We start from the raw sequence: 21,745 nt of genomic DNA, 5'->3' as shown, positions 1-21,745 counted from the left end.
TGGCTGTTTGTGGAAATGAATGGGGGACAGAAACGATGGGATTTAACCTGGGAGTAGAGGACAGAAACTGAGCCTTGGGGAAAACATGCAGTTATGTGGCTGGGACGGAAAGAGGATCCAGAAAGAGAGAGCATAGATGTTGCTGTTGGAGGGGAAATAAGAGAAGCAGGACCCTGGACTCACAGCCTCCAAGGATGGTTAAAGCAAACGCTCCCTGCACAGTGGCAGCTGGTATGACACAGGAGGCGTCTTGGTGTGCAACGTGTTGCTCAGTGGTGGATCCCTAATGGGGGTAACTTTCTCCGAAAGGGAAGCCTCAGCCTGGCCGGTCCTGCGGCCTGGGACAGGATATCGCTATGGCAGAAGCCATGGGTGCAGAAGAGCGTGCTCAGTGAGAGAGAGAGAGCTGGGCAGCCCAAGGAGCCCTCCCGCACCATCCCCAGGGCGGACGGGACACGGAGGTGTCCGTATCTTGCTGAGCACGTGTGGGCATCAGTCTCTGTAGCAGGGCCGGACTCATGGGCCCCACCTCAGAAGGTCCCACAGATTATGGAGCCCCTCTGTTCTGGAGGAATGTGTCCTCATCAGGACTTAGGACTGTAAATGACCTTGGAGCAGAATCTGAACATAAACTATAAGTTGTAACAAAGGCCCAGATTAATGTACACCCCAGTCCCTAAACAGAGTAGCAGAAGACTGGAGCCCGCAGCATCAGAAGAGGAATTCAGAGAGCCTGCTCCGAGGCCAGGGGACGGCGCTCTCTGACTCCACTCTGTCATTGCTAAGGGTTGCCTTGTCCATTGACGCCTTAGATAATGGCAACCCTTATTCCATGAGGTAGACACAGAATTCTCAACCAACGCTTCTGCTGTCCTTCCTCCGGAATCCCTCCAGATATTTCCATAGCTGACAGCCACTTGAATAGACTCTGCCCTGAACGTTGCAAGAGGTGTCCCCATGTGGAACGGGAACAAAACGGACAGCCGGCATCCCCTCCCCGCTGAGAGAAAGCCGTCTTGGCAATGTTATATATTTTCCTGGATGTGCTCTGTGTTCACCCATGATTGGGGGAAAGAGTTGAAAGAGTTATCAAATAAGGTCACATCCAGCAGAGAGGTTCTGGCTGGGACTAAGGCATAGGTGACCCCGCAGAGCTCAGTCACAGCCCCATAGAACATGGTTAACAGAGAAATAGGAGGTGATCGAAGGGAATGCGCAGGCACAGCCTTGCTTTGGGCATTGGATGAAAAACAAGAGAGTGAACTAGAATGCTCCCCAGAGGGAGCAGCAGAGTCAGATGAGTTTTTCCGAGATAAGGGGGAGTGGTCTTTCCCTAGGTGAAAGCAGAGGTTATGAAACATGGGGATAGACTTATTCTGTAATGATTAATGTAATGAGGGAGCACTGCCTTCCAATTACATGCCATTTTGCTTAAGAGGCCTGATGATAAGATAAAGAAAACAAATGCAGGCGGCACAGCCTGAACGGAAAGTCAGCTGCTTTGGGCTTCTGCAGAGATGTCCCTGGGGCTGCAGCTTCCCTGGCAGTTGCTCCCTGGCCTCTTGCTCTGCCTGTGCGTCGGGCGATGGGCCGAGGCTGGGAAGGTGCTGGTGGTCCCCATGGAGGGCAGCCACTGGCTCAGCATGCGGGAGGCCGTGCGGGAGCTCCATGCCAGAGGTCACGAAGCAGTGGTCCTTTCTCCCGAGGTGAATATGCACATCAAGGCAGAGGACTTTTTCACCATGAGAACCTATGCTGTCCCATACACCCAGGATGAATTTGATTACATCATGACAGGCAAGACTCATCTGTTTTTTGAAAGAATACATTTTCTAACACTGTTTTTGGAAACTATGGCCTCTTTGAAAAATGTGTCTTTGGTCTTTCAAAGGTCTTGTGAGGAACTATTGTATAACAGGGACCTGATCAGGCACCTGAATGCCAGTTCCTTTGATGTGGTTTTAACGGACCCCGTTTACCCCTGCGGAGCGGTGCTGGCTAAGTACCTGTCGATTCCAGCTGTGTTTTTTTTGCGTGCCATTCCATGTAACTTAGATACTGAGGGCACAGCGTGCCCAAAGCCTTTTTCGTATGTTCCTAGTTTACTAACAATGAATTCAGACCACATGACCTTCTTCCAAAGGGTCAAGAACCTGCTCTACCCTTTGAGCTTCGAGTACATTTGCCAATTTTCTTTTACTCCTTATGCACGTAGGGCCTCTGAGCTTCTTCACAGAGAGGTGTCGCTGGTGGAAATTTTTGACTCTGCATCCATTTGGCTGTTCAGAGGAGACTTTGTGATGGACTACCCCCGGCCAATCATGCCCAACATGGTCTTCATTGGGGGTATCAACTGTGCCAACAGGAAACCATTATCTCGGGTCTGTATTGGTGCTTTTATTCAATCAATGTTCCAAGTGGAGCCTATTGTTTTAAAAAACAACTTACTTCCAGGTGCTTATTTATCTACTGATCTTTTTAAAGATTTCCACTGGGCTTCCCTGGTGGCGCAGTGATCGAGAGTCCGCCTGATGATGCGGGGGACGCGGGTTCGTGCCCCAGTCCGGGAAGATCCCGCGTGCCGCGGAGCGGCTGGGCCCGTGAGCCATGGCCGCTGAGCCTGCGCGTCCGGAGCCTGTGCTCCGCAATGGGAGAGGCCACAACAGTGAGAGGCCCGCAAAAAAAAAAAAAAAGATTTCCACCTCTCATTCTCCTTCTAACAGTCTTTGGTGAGATAAATTGTTAAAGTGCCTCCAGTAGTGCAGTAAAGGTTTGCGATGGTCTTTGAGAGGAATGAGAGGAAGGGGTGAGGGTCCATAATAGGATTGACAAGCAATGGTGTGATTCAACCGTGATCACCCTTTAGTAAAGGCATGTTCGTAACAGTTGTGCAATTTTCTCCAGCTGAATAGGAGCAGAGAACTTGAGCTGTGAATCCATCCATCAGGGGTTTTTGCTTGAGGGTGTTCAAGAAGGATGAAAGAACTGGCAAATTACATTTGTTTAAAAATTTTTTTAAACACTTCTTTTTTTTTTACAAGCCTGGCTTTGTTTGTTGTTGTTGTTGTTGTTTAACTTAATTAATTAATTTGTTTATTTTTGGCTGCATTGGGTCTTTGTTGCTGCACACGGGCTTTCTCTAGTTGCGGCAAGTGGGGGCTACTCCTCGTTGCGGTGCGCGGGCTTCTCATTGTGGTGGCTTCTCTTGTTGCGGAGCACAGGCTCTAGGTGCGTGGGTTTCAGTAGTTGTGGCACACGGGCTCAGTAGTTGTGGCTCGCGGGCTCTAGAGCGCAGGCTCAGTAGTTGTGGTGCATGGGCTTGGTTGCTCCGTGGCATATGGGATCTTCCCAGACCAGGGCTCGAACCCGTGTCCCCTGCACTGGCAGGCGGATTCTTAACCACTGCTCCACCAGGGAAGTCCCAATTACATTGGTTGACCTGATAGTTCTTAGTGGTTTTGTCTTGGAATGGACGGAGGTGTGGTCACAGGAGACCTAAACACCAAAAGGAAGCAGAAGTTTCAGAGAGGTCGAAAAATTAAGTGGAAGTGAGACAATGCCAGAGAGAGAAGTTGGGGTCTCTGTGATCAGAGAAAGAAATAATTGAGTCCAACTTTTCAGAGATGGAGCTGTGCTGATGAGAAGTCTTCTGACCAGGAGTTGGTGTCTGGAGTAAAATGTGGGGATGAACCAGAGTTTGATGGCATGTCAGATAGGTCTTCTGCTTGGGACACTGAGGGCATCAAGGGATAGTGGCAGGGGCTAGAGAGGAGATAAAACTGAGCCTATAAACTCAGTGAAGGTGGGGACAGTGATGCTGAGAAATGAGTCTCAAAGAGGAAGGGTTTGTTAGGAGGGGCTGACCACATCACCAAACCTACCCCGGCCCAAGCCACCCCACCCCAAGTTTCCATGACAGGAACTACTGCTTTCCTCATCGTTTCAGAGTCTTCTTAGGTTAAACCTGAATATTTGAGTTTAATTGAAATAGGACTCTTGGGGGCCAGATTTGTTCCTTAATCCACTGAGTTAGCCATCCTTTTTGCCCTTTTATGTAATAGTCACTGAATTTATATTAACTTCCGTGACTTTAGATCTCTTATAGTTTTTGTATTCTTACGTTTGTATCTCTTTTTATTAATGTAGTATATGTTATTGCACAGGACTCTAACTTCATTTTTCTTTTTTGCTCACACCATAAAGGATCTATTCTACTGGTTTTTTCTTCCTATATGCAATGCATTTGACCAGTTATAAAATATGTATGTATATATTAGATTTGTAAAAAGGGAAAGTAGGGAGGCATTTTAAAAAACAATTGCCGCTCTTTTCTTTTTACTTTTTCTGTGTGAATATATTCTCTGGAGTAGACTGCATTGGTTCAAATCCTCACTACCATTTTATAGCTGAATGACCTTGGGTGGGTGACCTAACCATTCTGACCTTAATACTGTCACAGAGAGCACACAAATGTTATCTATTATCATTATTTAAAAGGTGCCAAGCAAGCCAAGGTATGTCATCTGGCGGCACGTAGATATGTTTGTGCCAGTTTATTTGGTACATGAAAGATCATCTACACTGAAATTCTCAAGTTTTGTACATTGTAAGCACAGCATTATCTTTTTTGTTCCACTAGCTTTTGTTTTACTTTGAGATTTTGTCATTCTTATTTATTTGGCTTGGTTTACCCTTAGATGTGACTCCTTTAAATGTTTATGGAAATTCTTCTCAAAATATGAAAGACTAAAGTCTAAAGCTTTAATATTTTTGTTCCTTTTCTTCTTAAAGTTTATGATGGGTTGAATTATATTATTGGTCTTCTCAAAGAAATAACTTTTGGATTTGCTTATTCTTTTTACTATTTTTGTTTTCTATTTCATTAATCGCAGCTTATTGTTTTTATTAATGCTATCATCCTTGTATCCCTTGATTTATGTTATAGCTGTTTTTCTCATTTCCTTAGGTAAGCATTAAGTTCCTTTATGTTTTCTTAATAATGAAGAACTGAAGGTCATACATAAAACGTTTTCTTGAATCCTTAGATTTTGGTATAAATTGCTCTCATTTTCTTTCTCTTAAATTTACATTATTGATTTCCTCTTTGAGTCCGTGGCTATCTATTTTTTTTAACAAGGCTGTTTCTTAATTCCCATATAGTTAAGATGTTTTGTAGCCATCATTCTCTTATTTTTCTCTAATGATTTTGAATTATAATCAGAGAATGTTTCTTGTGGGGTCACTGCTTTAAAAAATTTCTTAATAGGTTTTCTTTATGGTCTAGTACAGAATTATCCAATAGAAATATACTGCAAGCCACATATGTAATTAAAGGCTTTTTAGTAGACATATTAAAAAAAGCAAAATGAGTGTTAAAATTAATTTTAGTAATATATTTTATTGAATCAAATATATCAAAAACATGATCCATTAAACATATACTCAATATAAAAATTTTTTCAGGTACTCATTTGCCATTGTTTCTTCCAGTTTTATTGAGATATAATTGACATGCAGCACTGTATAAGCTTAAGGTGGACAGCATAGTGATTGACTTACCTAGATCATGAGACGCTTACCACAGTAAGTTTAGTGATCACCCATCATCGCATATGGATACAAAATTAAAGGAACAGAAAATTTTTTTTTCCTTAGGATGAGAACTCTTAGAATTTACTCTCAGCGACTTTCATAGATAACATAGAGCAGTGCTAATTATCTTTACCATGTTGTACATTACATCCCTAGCACTTATTTCTCTTACAACTGGAAGTTTGTACCCTTTGACCGCCTTCATCCAATTCCCCCTCCCCCCATTCCACGCTTCTGGTGGCCACAAATTGAATTTCTATTTCTATAAGCTTGTTTGTTTGTTTTTGAAGTATAATTGACCTACAGCACTATGTTAGCTCCTATCACACTACATAGTGATTCAGTACTTCCATACACTTCAAAATAATCACTACAGTAAATCAGGCTATGATATTCACCGTAGAAAGATATTACGTAACTGTTGACAGTATTTCTCACACTCTAATTTCTTACCTGTAACATATATTTTGCAACTGAAGTTTGTATCTTAATCCCTCCCACCCATTTCTCTTCTTTCCCTACTCCTCTCCACTCTATCAACTACCTGTTTGTTCTCTGTATCTATGAGTCTGTTTCTGTTTTTTTTTTTTTAAACATCTTTATTGGAGTATAATTGCTTTACAATGGTGTGTTAGTTTCTGCTTTACAACAAAATGAATCAGTTATATATATACACATATGTTCCCATATCTCTTCCCTCTTGCGTCTCCCTCCCTCCCACCCTCCCTATCCCACCCCTCTAGGTGGTCACAAAGCACCAAGCTGATCTCCCTGTGCTATGCGGTTGCTTCCCACTAGCTATCTACCTTACGTTTGGTGGTGTATATATGTCCGTGCCTCTCTCTCACTTTGTCACAGCTTACCCTTCCCCCTCCCCATATCCTCAAGTACATTCTCTAGTAGGTCTGTGTCTTTATTCCTGTCTTACCCCTAGGTTCTTCATGACATTTTTTTTTCTTAAATTCCATATATATGTGTTAGCATACGGAATTTGTCTCTCTCTTTCTGACTTACTTCACTCTGTATGACAGACTCTAGGTCTATCCACCTCATTACAAATAGCTCAATTTCGTTTCTTTTTATGGCTGAGTAATATTCCATTGTATATATGTGCCACATCTTCTTTATCCATTCATCTGATGATGGACACTTAGGTTGTTTCCATCTCCTGGCTATTGTAAACAGAGCTGCAATGAACATTATGGTACATGACTTTTTTTTTTTTTTTTTTGCTGTACGCGGGCCTCTCACCATTGTGGCCTCTCCCGTTGTGGAGCACAGGCTCTGGAGGCACAGGCTCAGCGGCCATGGCTCACGGGCCCAGCCGCTCCGTGGCATATGGGATCTTCCCGGACCAGTGCACGAACCTGTGTCCCCTGCATCGGCAGGCGAACTCTCAACCACTGCGCCACCAGGGAAGACCCATGACTCTTTTTGAATTATGGTTTTCTCAGGGTATATGCCCAGTAGTGGGGTTGCTGGGTCATATGGTAGCTCTATTTTTAGTTTTTTAAGGAACCTCTATACCGTTCTCCATAGTGGCTGTATCAATTCACATTCCCACCAACAGTGCAAGAGGGTTCCCTTTACTACACATCCTCTCCAGCATTTATTGTTTCTAGATTTTTTGATGATGGCCATTCTGACTGGTGTGAGATGATATCTCATTGTAGTTTTGATTTGCATTTCTCTAATGATTAGTGATGTCGACCATTCTTTCATGTGTTTGTTGGCAGTCTGTATATCTTCTTTGGAGAAATGTCTATTTAGGTCTTCTGCCCATTTTTGGATTGGGTTGTTTGTTTTTTTGTTATTAAGCTGCATAAGCTTATATTTTAATATTTTATATTTTATTTATATTTTATATTTAATATTTTCTCCCACTCTGAGGGTTGTCTTTTGGTCTTGTATATGGTTTCTTTTGCTGTGCAAAAGCTTTGAAGTTTCATTAGGTCCCATTTGTTTATTTTTGTTTTTATTTCCATTTCTCTAGGACGTGGGTCAAAAAGGATCTTGCTGTGATTGATTAATCATAGAGTGTCCTGCCTATGTTTTCCTCTAAGAGTTTGATAGTTTCTGGCCTTACATTTAGGTCTTTAATCCATTTTGAGCTTATTTTTGTGTATGGTGTTAGGGAGTGATCTAATCTCATACTTTTACATGTACCTGTCCAGTTTTCCCAGCACCACTTATTGAAGAGGCTGTCCTTTCTCCACTGTATATTCCTGCCTCCTTTATCAAAGATAAGGTGACCATATGTGCGTGGGTTTATCTCTGGGCTTTCTATCCTGTTCTATTGATCTATATTTCTGTTTTTGTGCCAGTACCATACCGTCTTGATTACTGTAGCTTTGTAGTATAGTCTGAAGTCAGGGAGCCTGATTCCTCCAGCTCCATTTTTCGTTCTCAAGATTTCCTTGGCTATTCGGGGTCTTTTGTGTTTCCATACAAATTGTGAAATTTTTTGTTCTAGTTCTGTGAAAAATGCCAGTGGTAGTTTGATAGGGATTGCATTGAATCTGTAGATTGCTTTGGGTAGTAGAGTCATTTTCACAATGTTGATTCTTCCAATCCAAGAACATGGTATATCTCTCCATCTATTTGTATCATCTTTAATTTCTTTCATCAGTGTCTTATAATTTTCTGCATACAGGTCTTTTGTCTCCTTAGGTAGGTTTATTCCTAGATATTTTATTCTTTTTGTTGCAATGGTAAATGGGAGTGTTTTCTTGATTTCACTTTCAGATTTTTCATCATTAGTGTATAGGAATGCCAGAGATTTCTGTGCATTAATTTTGTATCCTGCCACTTTACCAAATTCATTGATTAGCTCTAGTAGTTTTCTGGTAGCATCTTTAGGATTCTCTATGTATAGTATCATGTCATCTGCAAACAGTGACAGCTTTACTTCCTCTTTTGCAATTTGGATTCCTTTTATTTCCTTTTCTTCTCTGATTGCTGTGGCTAAAACTTCCAAAACTATGTTGAATAAGAGTGGTGAGAGTGGGCAACCTTGTCTTGTTCCTGATCTTAGTGGAAATGCTTTCAGTTTTTCACCATTGAGGACGATGTTGGCTGTGGGTCTGTCATATATGGCCTTTATTATGTTGAGGAAAGTTCCCTCTATGCCTACTTTCTGCAGGGTTTTTATCATAAATGGGTGTTGAATTTTGTCGAAAGCTTTCTCTGCATCTATTGAGATGATCATATGGTTTTTCTCCTTCAATTTGTTAATATGGTGTATCATGTTGATTGATTTGCATATATTGAAGAATCCTTGCATTCCTGGAATAAACCCCACTTGATCATGGTGTATGATCCGTTTAATGTGCTGTTGGATTCTGTTTACTAGTATTTTGTTGAAGATTTTTGCATCTATTTTCATCAGTGATATTGGCCTGTAGTTTTCTGTCTTTGTGACATCCTTGTCTGGTTTTGGTATCAGGGTGATGGTGGCCTCGTTTGGGAGTGTTCCTCCCTCTGCTATATTTTGGAAGAGTTTGAGAAGGATAGGTGTAACTCTTCTCTAAATGTTTGATAGAATTTGCCTGTGAAGCCATCTGGTCCTGGGCTTTTGTTTGTTGGAAGATTTTTAATCACAGTTTCAATTTCAGTGCTTGTGATTGGTCTGTTCATATTTTCTATTTCTTCCTGATTCAGTCTTGGCAGGTTGTGCATTTCTAAGAATTTGTCCATTTCTTCCAGGTTGTCCATTTTATTGGCATAGATTTGCTTGTAGTAATCTCTCATGATCTTTTGTATTTCTGCAGTGTCAGTTGTTACTTCTCCTTTTTCATTTCTAATTCTATTGATTTGAGTCTTCTCCCTTTTTTTCTTGATGAGTCTGGCTAATGGTTTATCAATTTTGTTTATCTTCTCAAAGAACCAGCTTTTAGTTTTATTGATCTTTGCTATCGTTTCCTTCATTTCTTTTTCATTTATTTCTGATCTGATTTTTATGATTTCTTTTCTTCTGCTAGCTTTGGGGTTTTTTTGTTCTTCTTTCTCTAATTGCTTTAGGTGCAAGGTTAGGTTGTTTATTCGAGATGTTTCCTGTTTCTTAAGGTAGGATTGTATTGCTATAAACTTCCCTCTTAGAGCTACTTTTGCTGCATCCCATAGATGTTGGGTCGTCGTGTCTCCATTGTTATTTGTTTCTAGGTATTTTTTGATTTCCTCTTTGACTTCTTCAGTGATCACTTCGTTATTAAGTAGTGTATTGTTTAGCCTCCGTGTGTTTGTATTTTTTACAGATCTTTTCCTGTAATTGATATCTAGTCTCATAGCGCTGTGATCAGAAAAGATACTTGATACAATTTCAATTTTCTTAAATTTACCAAGGCTTGATTTGTGACCCAAGATATGATCTATCCTGGAGAATGTTCCATGAGCACTTGAGAAAAATGTGTATTCTGTTGTTTTTGGATGGAATGTCCTATAAATATCAGTTAAGTCCATCTTGTTTAATGTATCATTTAAAGCTTGTGTTTCCTTATTTATTTTCATTTTGGATGATCTGTCCATTGGTGAAAGTGGGGTGTTAAAGTCCCCTACTATGAATGTGTTACTGTCGATTTCCCCTTTTATGGCTGTTAGTATTTACCTTGGGTATTGAGGTGCTCCTATGTTGGGTGCATAAATATTTACAATTGTTATATCTTCTTCTTGGATCGATCCCTTGATCATTATGTAGTGTCCTTCTTTGTCTCTTCTAATAGTCTTTATTTTAAAGTCTATTTTGTCTAATATGAGAATTGCTACTCCAGGTTTCTTTTGGTTTCCATTTGCATGAAATATCTTTTTCCATCCCCTTACTTTCCGTCTGTATGTGTCTCTAGATCTGAAGTGGGTCCTTTGTAGACAGCAAATATATGGGTCTTGTTTTTGTATCCATTCAGCCAATCTGTGTCTTTTGGTGGGAGTGTTTAGTCCATTTACATTTAAGGTAATTATCGATATGTATGTTCCTATTCCCATTTTCTTAATTGTTTTGGGTTCATTATTGTAGGTCTTTTCCTTATCTTGTGTTTCTTGCCTAGACAAGTTCCTTTAGCAGTTGTTGTAAAGCTGGTTTGGTGGTGCTGAACTGTCTCAGCTTTTGCTTGTCTCTAAAGGTTTTAATTTCTCCATCAAATCTGAATGAGATCCTTGCTGGGTAGAGTAATCTTGGTTGCAGGTTTTTCTCCTTCATCACTTTAAGTATGTCCTGCCAGTCCCTTCTGGCTTGCAGAGTTTCTGCTGAAAGATCAGCTGTTAACCTTATGGGGATTCCCTTGTGTGTTATTTGTTGTTTTTCCCTTGCTGCTTTTAATATGTTTTCTTTGTATTTAATTTATTTATTTTTTTTTTTTGCGGTACGCGGGCCTCTCACCGCCGTGGCCTCTCCCGCTGCGGAGCACAGGCTCCGGACGCACAGACTCAGCGGCCATGGCTCACGGGCCTAGCTGCCCCGCGGCATGCGGGATCCTCCCAGACCGGGGCATGAACCCGTGTCCCCTGCATCGGCAGGCAGACTCCCAACCACTGCGCCACCAGGGAAGCCCTGTATTTAATTTTTGACAGTTTGATTAATATGTGTCTTGGCGTATTTCTCCTTGGATTTATCCTGTATGGGACTCTCTGTGCTTCCTGGACTTGATTAACTATTTCCTTTCCCATATTAGGGAAGTTTTCTACTATAATCTCTTCAAATATTTTCTCAGTCCCTTTCTTTTTCTCTTCTTCTTCTGGAACCCCTATAATTCGAATGTTGGTGCGTTTAATGTTGTCCCAGAGGTCTCTGAGACTGTCCTCAGTTCTTTTCATTCTTTTTTCTTTATTCTGCTCTGCAGTAGTTATTTCCACTATTTTATCTTCCAGGTCACTTATCCATTCTTCTGCCTCAGTTATTCTGCTATTGATCCCATCTAGAGTATTTTTAATTTCATTTATTGTGTTGTTCATCATTTTTTGTTTCAACTTTAGTTCTTCTAGGTCCTTGTTAAATGTTTCTTGCATTTTCTCTATTCTATTTCCAAGATTTTGGATCATCTTTACTGTCATTACTCTGAATTCTTTTTCAGGTAGACTGCCTATTTCCTCTTCATTTGTTAGGTCTGGTGGGTTTTTATCTTGCTGCTTCATCTGCTGTGTGTTTTTCTGTCTTCTCATTTTGCTTACCTTACTGTGTTTGGGGTCTCCTTTTTGCAGGCTGCAGGTTCATAGTTCCCGTTGTTTTTGGCGTCTGTCCCCAGTGGCTAAGGTTGGTTCAGTGGATTGTGTAGGCTTCCTGGTGGAGGGAACTAGTGCCTGTGTTCTGGTGGATGAGGCTGGATCTTGTCTTTCTGGTGGGCAGATCCACGTCTGGTGGTGTGTTTTGGGGTGTCTGTGGACTTGTTATGATTTTGGGCAGCCTCTCTGCTAGTGGGTGGGGTTGTGTTCCTGTCTTGCTAGTTGTTTGGCATAGGATGTCCAGCACTGTAGCTTGCTGGTCGTTGAGTGAAGCTGGGTGCTGGTGTTGAGATGGAGATCTCTGGGAGATTTTTGCCGTTTGATACTACGTGGAGCTGGGAGGTCTCTTGTGGACCAGTGTCCTGAAGTTGGCTCTCCCACTCAGAGGCACAGCACTGACTCCTGGCTGCAGCACCAAGAGCCTTTCATCAAAAAGAGGAAAAGGGGAAAAACTCATAAATCTTGCTCTCAAAGTCCACCTCCTTAATTTGGGATGATTCGTTGTCTATTCAGGTGTTCCACAGATGCAGGGTACATCAAGTAGATCATGGAGCTTTAATCCGCTGCTTCTGAGGCTGCTGGGAGAGATTTCCCTTTCTCTTCTTTGTTCGCACAGCTCCCAGGGGCTCAGCTTTGGATTTGGCCCGGCCTCTGCGTGTAGGTCGCCGGAGGGCATCTGTTCTTTGCTCAGACAGGACGAGGTTAAAGGAGCCGCTGATTCGGGGGCTCTGGCTCACTCAGGCCGCGGGGAGGGAGGGGCACGGAGTGCAGGGCGGGCCTGTGGCGGCAGAGGCCGGCCTGACGTTGCACCAGCCTGAAGCACGCCATGCGTTCTCCCGGGGGAGTTGTCCCTGGATCCCAGGACCCTGGCAGTGGCGGGCTGCACAGGCTCCGCGGAAGAGGGGTGTGGATAGTGACCTGTACTCGCACACAGGCTTCTTGGTGGTGGCAGCAGCAGCCTTAGCGTCTCATGTCCGTCTCTGGGGTCCGCGCTGATAGCCGCGGCTCGCGCCCGTCTCTGGAGCTCTTAATCCCTTCTCCTCGCGCACCAGGAAACAAAGAGGTAAGAAGTCTCTTGCCTCTTCGGCAGCTCCAGACTTCTCCCCGGACTCCCTCCCGGCTAGCCGTGGCGCACTAACCCCCTGCAGGCTGTGTTCACACCGCCAACCCCAGTCCTCTCCCTGCGCTCAGACCGAAGCCCGAGCCTCAGCTCCCAACCCCGCCCGCCCCAGCGGGGGAGTAGACAAGCCTCTCGGGCTGGTGAGTGCCGGTCGGCACCCATCCTCTGTGCGTGAATCTCTCCGCTTTGCCCTCCACACCCCTGTTGCTGTGCTCTCCTCCGCGGCTCCGAAGCTTCCCTCCTCCGCCACCCGCAGTCTCTGCCCGCGAAGGGGGTCCTAGTGTGTGGAAACCTTTCCTCCTTCACAGCTCCCTCCCACTTGTGCAGGTCCCGTCCCTATCCTTTTGTCTCTGTTTATTCTTTTTTCTTTTTCCCTACCCAGGTACGTGGCGGGTTTCTTGCCTTTGGGAGGTCTGAGGTCTTCTGCCAGCATTCAGTAGGTGTTCTATAGGAGTTGTTCCACGTGTAGATGTATTTCTGGTGTATCTGTGGGGAGAAAGGTGATCTCCGCATCTTACTCTTCCACTATCTTCCTGGAAGTTCTCTGTTTTGTTATAGTTGTTCATGTTGTTCATTTGCTTTGCCTTTTATTTTCCACATGTAAGTGAAATCATACAGTATTTGTCTTTCTCTATCTGACTTATTTCACTAAGCATAATAGCCCCAGGTCCATTCATGTTGTCGCAAAAACAAGATTCCATTCTTTTTTATGGCTGAGTAATATGCAATAGCCAATATTCTTGTCTATTGTAAATAATGCCGCAGTGAACATAGGGATGCATATATATTTTGTAATTGGTGTTTTCCTTTCTTTGGTTAAGTGCCCAGAAGTAGAAATGCTGGATCATATGGGGTTTCTATTTTTAATTTTTTGAGGACCCTTCATGTTGTTTTCTATAGTGGCTTCCCCAATTTACTTTTCCACCAATAGTGTACGAGGGTTCCCTTTTCTCTACATCCTCACCAACACTTGTTACTTATTGTCTTTTTGATAATAGCCATTCTGACAGGTGTGCAGTGATAATCTTACTGTGGTTTTGATTTGCATTTCCTTGATGATTAATGATGTTGAGAATTTTTTCATGTGCCTATTGGCCATCTGTCTGTTTTCTCTGGAAAAATGTCTATTTGAGTCCTCTGCCGATTTTTAATCATGTTATTTGTTGTCGTTGTTGACTTGTATGTTTTCTTTCCGTATTTTGGATATTAACCCCTTATCAGGTACATCATTTGCAAATATCTTCACCCATTCAGTAAGTGGCCTTTTCCTTTTGTTACTAATTTCCTTTGCTGTTCAAAAAATTTTAGTTTGAACTTGGGTGGGGTTTGTGCCGCAGCCGCAGGCTGACGGCGCAGGTCAGGTCCCTCCGGTCCGCGCTCCCCGGCTCCGAGGCGGTCGATGGGACTGAGCGCTGCGGAGCAAGCGGCGGCGCCCGTCGCGGGGCTGGGGCAGTGCAAGAGCCCGCCGGGAGGCTCGGGCATGGCGGGCCGCAGGACCTGAGCCCTACCCCTTGGGGAGCAACCTAGTGGCGGGCGATGGGGATGGAGCGGGGCTGCCGCCGCCGCCTCCTCGGCCCCGCAGCGAAGCACCGGGCAGCTCGGGATCATGGCCCTGGAGCAGCTCTGCTCCATCCTGTGTGGTTAATAACAATACTTGCAGTGGAAGGGATTGCTGTGGCCCAAAAGACTCAAGATGGACAAAATATTGGAATCAAGCACATGCCTGCAACCCAGCGTGGCCTTTGGGTTCGAACCAGCAATGGAGGTCATTTTGCTTCACCAGATTATCTTGACTCATATCCACCAAACAAGGAATGTATCTACATTTTGGAAGCTGCTTCACGTCAAAAAACACAGCTGACCTTTGATGAACATTATTGTATTAGAACCATCATTTGAATGTCGGTTTGATCACTTGGAAGTTCGAGACGGGCCGTTTGGTTTCTCTCCACATGTAGATCGTGACTGTGGTGTGAAAAGCCCTCCATTAATTAGATCAACAGGGAGATTCATGTGGATTAAGTTCAGTTCCGATGAAGAACGTGAAGGACTGGAATTTCTAGCAAAATATTCGTTTATTCCAGATTCAGACTTTACTTACCTAGGAGATGGCCAGTTTGAATTGTCAGGAGCTGACGGAATAGTACGTTGGAGTCAGGTAGAACAAGGGGAGAAAACAAAACCCGGCCAAGCGGTTGATTGCATGTGGATGATTAAAGCTACTCCAAAAGGTAAGATTTATTTGAGGTTCCTAGATTGTCAAATGGAGCACTCAAATGAATGCAAGAGAAACTTCGTTGCAGTCTATGATGGGAGCAGTTCTATTGAAAATCTGAAGGCCAAGTTTTGCAGCACTGTGGCCCATGATGTAATGCTTAAAACAGGAGTTGGGGTGATACGAATGTGGGCTGATGAAGGTAGTCGGCTTAGCACGTTCAGAATGCTTTTTTTTTCTTTTTTTATTTTTTGCGGTACGTGGGCCTCTCACTGCTGTGGCCTCTCCCGTTGCGGAACACAGGCTCCGGACGCGCAGGCTCAGTGGCCATGGCTCACGGGCCCAGCCGCTCCGCGGCATGTGGGATCTTCCCGGACCGGGGCACGAACCCGCGTCCCCTGCATCGGCAGGCGGACTCTCAACCACTGCGCCACCAGGGAAGCCCCAGAATGCTTTTTACTTCCTTTGTGGAGCCTCCCTGCACAGACAGCACTTTCTTTTGCCATAGCAACATGTGCATCAATAATTCTTTAATCTGTAATGGGGTTCAAAACTGTGCATACCCTTGGGATGAAAATCATTGTAAAGAAAAGAAAAAAGCAGGACTGCTTGAACAAATCACTAAAACTCACGGAACAGTTGTTGGCATTGCGTCAGGGATTGTCTTGGTCCTTCTCATTATTTCTATTTAAGTACAAGTGAAACAGCCTTGAAAAAAGGTCATGGCTTGCAAAACTGCTTTTAATAAAACTGGATTTCACGAAGAGTTTGATCCTCCTCATTATGAATTGTTTTCACCGAGAGACAAGGAGACATCTGCAGACCTGTCGGAGGAACTGGACATCTACCAGAAGGTGCGGCGCTCCTCCACTGTGTCGCCATGCATCCACGACCATCAGTGTGGATTGCAGGCACCCAGCATCAAGCAAAGCAGGACCAACCTGAGTTCCATGGAACTTCCCTTCCAAAATGGTTCTGCACAACCGCAGCCAATGAAAACATTTAATAGCATCTTCAACAAGAGAAGCTACACTTTCAAGCAGGCACATGAGTGCCCTGAACAGGCCCTAGAAGACAGAGTAATGGAGGAGATGCCCTGTGAAATTTGTCAGAGGGAGGGAAGATTCTGCACAAGCATCCACAGCCATCGATTTTTTTTTTAGCATCTTTATTGGAGTATAATTGCTTTACAGTGGTGTGTTAGTTTCTGCTGTATAACAAAGTGAATCAGTTATACACATACGTGTATCCCCATATCTCCTCCCTCTTGTGTCTGCCTCCCTCCCACCCTAGCCATCGATTTTTAATCTTCTACTGAAGGTGACATTAATCACATTAATTAAGTATGGGTGCTACAGAGCACCCGTACTGTCTTCAGCAGCCAACCCTTTTCTCCTGTGAGAACTAGGAAGACCTTCAATCCCCATTAATCTAATGTAATGGTGAAGTTTTTATTATCTCAGGCAGTCTATATATGTTAACCCAACCAAGGAACTTACTCCATTCAGTAAAAACCAAAAACTAAGCCTCTATTGCTCAGTAGCATTTGGAGAGAGGAGGGGTAGTGGTGCGCCAGGCTCAGCTGCCTGCCTGTCTTAACAGCAGGAAGACTGCTCTTGATTGACACAGCTCTGTCAATATTTTGATCCCACAGTAAGTTTAAAAGTAAGATTTTTCTTCACATTCCTTTTATTTTTTTCTTTTCTCTAAATTTAATTTGTTTTATAAGGCAGTAATTTTACCCTTTCAGTTTCTTATATAAATGGTTCATGTATCACACGTATTTCAATATAGGCATTTGTTCTAGAATTTGTCAAAATATAACTAGTTACTGTGGTAAGTGCCAATTAAGACACCGAGTTGTGTTCTGTCCATCTGCTTCTTCTTGACTGGTTTCTATACTGCTGCCTTTTAATTACTGGATCCTTAGTCTTTATTTTCTGTGATATGATTTAGCACCTTTAAGGCACATTTTGTCTTAGTTATATTATACGAGAAAGTTTCATAATCCTGGGATGTATGCACCATTGCCAGTTATACCTAAAAACTTGAAAACGATTAAAATTTTTAGAAATGCTTTGAAATTCCCCACGTTTTATCACGTTCAGTGATAGCCCATGCACTCCTGTGAGCAAAAAGTCATTTAATTCATTTCGGGGAGGCCTATCATTATATTCACTTCCTGTGTTTCTCATTACTAGATCTGTGTCTTTTATTATCTTTATAAAAAGATGATCTCACTCCCTTTGTGTTGGTTTATCTTATAGGATATGGTAACCAAGGTTGTACGAGAGTTAAAGGAAAATGGCTAAGAAATTGTGTCAGCCTTTAGATGGCTTCTTATTTGGGATAATACATTTTTCTAGTTCTTACCAAGAATAACAATTTCTACTTCTTTCAAAACTGCACTTTTGACCTTATTTTTTTAATGGTATATAAACAATAATGTATAAACATGATATAAAAACTCACTGCATTTTTTTAGACTTCTGATATTATTTGATACTGTACAGACTTTATTAAATCAAGATCAAAGAGCTACAGGACAGACTTCTTTCAGTGTTCACGTTCGCAGCTTTGTATGCAAATACGCTGTGATGGAGCGCTACACTGCAATTTACTGTAAAGACCTTGGTAATGTGTACAGAAGCATTTGTTTCCTCTTGTTGTTGCGTTTAGTTTATGATAAATTTTTCACTGTGTGATATTTATTGTTCTAAATCACTACACAAATCTGATATTAAAATATATATTATTACATGAAAAAAAAAGATTTTAGTTTGATATAGTCCCATTTGTTTATTTTGCTTTTGTTTCCCTTGCTTAAGGAGACATATCCAAAACAATTTACTAACATTGAGGTTAAAGAGCATATGCCTGTGTTTTCTTCTAGAAGTTTTATGGTTTCAGGTCTTACGTTTAAGTCTTTAATCTATTTTGAATTTATTTTTGTGCATGGTGTGAGAGAGTAATCCAGTTTGATCTTTTGTATGTAGTTGTGTTTTCCCAACACCATTTACTGAAGAGGCTGTCTTCCCCTCATTGTATATTCTTACCACCTTTGTCATAGATTAATTGCCCATATAAGTGTGGGTTTATTTCTGCTCTATATTCTGTTGCATTGATCTATGTGTCTGTTTTTGTGCCAGTACCGTTCTGTTTTTGTGTGTGTGTGATTCTCAACATTTTTATTTAAAATAATAGCCGTGGGGGGCTTCCCTGGTTGGGCAATGGTTAAGAATCCACCTGCCAATGCAGGGGACATGGGTTCAATCCCTGGTCCGGGAAGATCCCACATGCTGCGGAGCACCTAAGCCTGTGCACCACAACTACTGAGCCTGTGCTCTAGAGCCCATGAGCCACAACTACTGAGCCCTCCTGCTACAGCTACTGAAGCCCACGCACCTACAGCCAGTGCTCTGCAACAAGAGAAGCCACCACTATGAGAAGCCCACGCACTACAATGAAGAGTAGCCCCTGCTCGCCGCAACTAGAGAAAGCTCGCGCGCAGCAACAAAGACCCAATGCAGCCAAAAATAAATAAATAAAATAAATAGTAAAAATAAATAAATAACATGTTCTTTTTAAAAAATAAAATGAAATAATAGCAGTGGGGAATACGACCATCTTTTCATATTTCCAAATGAACGCTTTAAATAATCCCCAGTTTTTATTACTTACGTGTCCAGATTCTACCAGTTGTGCCTGGCTTCTTTATCTTTCTTTTTTTTTTTTCGGTACACGGGCCTCTCACTGTCGTGGCCTCTCCCTTTGTGGAGCACAGGCTCCGGACGTGCAGGATCAGCGGCCATGGCTCACGGACCCAGCCGCTCCGCGGCATGTGGGATCTTCCCGGACCGGGGCACGAACCCATGTCCCCTGCATCGGCAGGCGGACTCTCAACCACTGCGCCACCAGGGAAGTCCCTATCTTTCTTTTTTAGCCCTCACTGGGATCATAAGTTTTCTTTCCGTCAAGGGAAGTTTGTTTGTGATGGTTTCTGGGCTATCAGATTTGGCATGTACAGTTGCAAACATAGTTGGAGCAGCACTCACAGCTAACATACACTAACATTAATAGCAAGAAGAAGTTTTTTACATGGTGTTTCCTCTATGTGTATCATCCCACAAATTGCCTTCAATCATAGACTGAAGTACCATACTGTTTTGATCACTGTAGCTTTGTAGTATAGTTTGAAACCAGGGGCATGACACCTCCAGTTCTGCTGTTTTTAAAAATTGAAGTGTAGTTAATTTACAATGTTGTGTTAATTTCTATTGTACAGCAAAGTTATTCAGATATATATTCTTTTTCAGATTCTTTTTCATTATAGATTATTACAAGGTATTGAATACAGTTCCCTGTGTTATACAGTAAGAACTTGCTATGTATCTATTTTATATATAGTGATGTGTATCTGTTAATCCGAAGCTCCTAATTTAACCCTCCCCTGTCCTTCCCCTTTGGTAACCATAAGTTTCTCTTCTGTGTCTGTGAGTCTGTTTCTGTTTTGTAAATAAGTTCATTTGTATCATTTTTTTAGATTCCACATATAAGTGATATCACATGATTATTGTCTTTCTCTGTCTGACTTAACTTCACTTAGTATGATAATCTCTAGGTCCATCCTTGTCACTGCTCCAGTTCTGTTCTTCTCTCTCAAGATTTTTTTTTTTTTTTTTTTTTGGTTATTCAGGGTCTTTTCTGTTTCCATACAAATTTTAGAATTATTTGTTCTCATTCTGTGAAAAATGCTGTTGGTGTTTTAATAGGTATTGTGTTGAATCTGTAGTTTGCCTTGGGTTGTATGGTCATTTTTTTTTTTTTTAAAGATGATGTTGGGGGTAAGAGTTTATTAATTAATTAATTTATTTTTGCTGTGTTGGATCTTTGTTTCTGTGCGAGGGCTTTCTCTAGTTGTGGCAAGCGGGGGCCACTCTTCATCGCAGTGCGTGGGCCTCTCACTATCGCGGACTCTCTTTTTGCAGAGCACAGGCTCCAGACGCGCAGACTCAGTAGTTGTGGCTCATGGGCGTAGCCGCTCTGCGGCGTGTGGGATCTTCTCGGACCTGGGCTTGAACCCGTGTCTCCTGCACTAGCAGGCAGACTCCCAACCACTGCGCCACCAGGGAAGCCCTGTATGGTCATTTTAACAATATTAATTGTTAAAGAATGTTAAACTGTTAAAGAATGACAGTTTTACTTATTCCTTTCCAATTTGGATTCCTTTTATTTCTTTTTTTTGTCTGATTGCCGTGGCCAGGACTTATAATGTTTATTAAAAGTGGCAAGAGTCTTGTTCCTGATCTTAGAGGAAATGCTTTCAGCTTTTCACCACTGAGTATGGTGTTAGTTGTGGGCTTGTCATATATGGCCTTTATTAGTCTGGGGTATTTTACCACTATACCCACTTTGTGGAGTTTTTTTTTTTTTTTTTTTAATAAATGGATGTTGAATTTTGTCAAAAGATTTTCCCACATCTATTGAGATGATCATATGACTTTTAATCTTCAGTTTGTTAATGTGGTGTATCACCTTGACTGATTTGCGGCTATTGAACAATCCATGCATCCCTGGGATAAATCCCACTTGATTGTGGTATATGATCTTTTTAATGTACCACTGAGTTGCTAATATTTTGTTGAGATTTTTGTATCTATGTTCATCAGTGACATTGGTCTGTAATGTGTGTGTGTGTGTGTGTGTGTGTGTGTGTGTGTGTGTGAGATATCTTTTTCTAGTTTTGGTATCAAGGTGATGCTGGCCTCATAGCATGAGTTAAGAAGCATTCCTTCCTCTCCTATTTTTTGGAATAGTTTGAAAACGATAGGTGTTAACTCTTCTCTAAATGTTTGGTAGAATTCACCTGTGAAGCCATTTGGTCCTGGACTTCAATTTCTTGGGAGTATTTTATTACTGATTCAATTTCATTATTGGTAATTGGTCTGTTCATATTTTCTGTTTCTTCCTGGTTCAGTCTTGGGAGATTGTACATTTCTAGGAATCTGTCCATGTCTTCCAGGTTGTCCATTTTATTGGCGTATAATTGTTCACAATAATCTCTTATGATCCTTTATATATTTTGTGGTGTTTGTTGTGACTTCCTCTTTCTCATTTCTGATTTTATTTATTTGGGCCCTCTCTCTTTTTTCTTGATGAGTCTGGCTGAAGGTTTACCAATTTTGTTTATCTTTTCAAAGAATCAGTTCTTAGTTTCATTGATCTTTTAAATTTCTGCCCAGATCTTTATTTTTTTTTATACTACCTTTGGGGTTTGTTTATTCTCTTTAGTTACTTTAGGTGTAAGGTTAGGTTGTTTATTTGAGATTTTTCTTATTTCCTGAGGTACACTTGTATTGCTGTAAACTTCCCTCTTAGAACTACTTTTGCTGTTTCCCACAGATTTTGGATTGTTGTGTTTTCGTTTTCATTTGTCTCCAGGTATTTTTTTATTTCCTCTTTGATTTCTTCAATGACCCATTGGTTGTTTAGTAGCACATTGTTTAGCCTTCATGTGTTTGTGTTTTTTGCAATTTTTTCCTTGTAGTTGATTTCTGGTTTCATAGCATCGTGGTTGGAAAAGGTGCTTGATATGATTTCAGTCTTCT

At 42.0% G+C, this 21,745-nt stretch overlaps 1 protein-coding gene and 1 pseudogene across 3 annotated transcripts in view; both read left to right on the top strand.

Annotated features, from left to right (window-relative positions):
• The window catches only part of LOC309824751 (UDP-glucuronosyltransferase 1A3-like), a gene marked incomplete at its 5' end in the record, with an annotated part of 63,215 nt that overhangs the window by 16,013 nt on the left and 25,457 nt on the right, over positions 1-21,745 (top strand). The window contains one exon of one of the 2 annotated variants that reach the window (XM_082657899.1): positions 2,238-2,381. The exons of the other annotated variant lie outside the window; for it this stretch is intronic. Within the exon in view, the coding sequence (XP_082514025.1) occupies positions 2,301-2,381 (81 nt within the window). Of the gene's footprint in view, positions 1-2,237; positions 2,382-21,745 lie in introns of those variants that run through there. 2 annotated transcript variants of the gene reach the window in all.
• On the top strand, positions 14,529-16,319 carry LOC309824668 (neuropilin and tolloid-like protein 2; annotated as a pseudogene). The gene is made up of 2 exons: positions 14,529-15,355; positions 15,586-16,319. The product of its transcript is annotated as a neuropilin and tolloid-like protein 2 (transcript).

This window comes from Grampus griseus, assembly GCF_964374135.1.
Source record: "Grampus griseus genome assembly, chromosome: 7".
NCBI classification, from domain to species: domain Eukaryota; kingdom Metazoa; phylum Chordata; class Mammalia; order Artiodactyla; family Delphinidae; genus Grampus; species Grampus griseus.
This window is presented reverse-complemented; position numbering and strand designations above follow the sequence as displayed.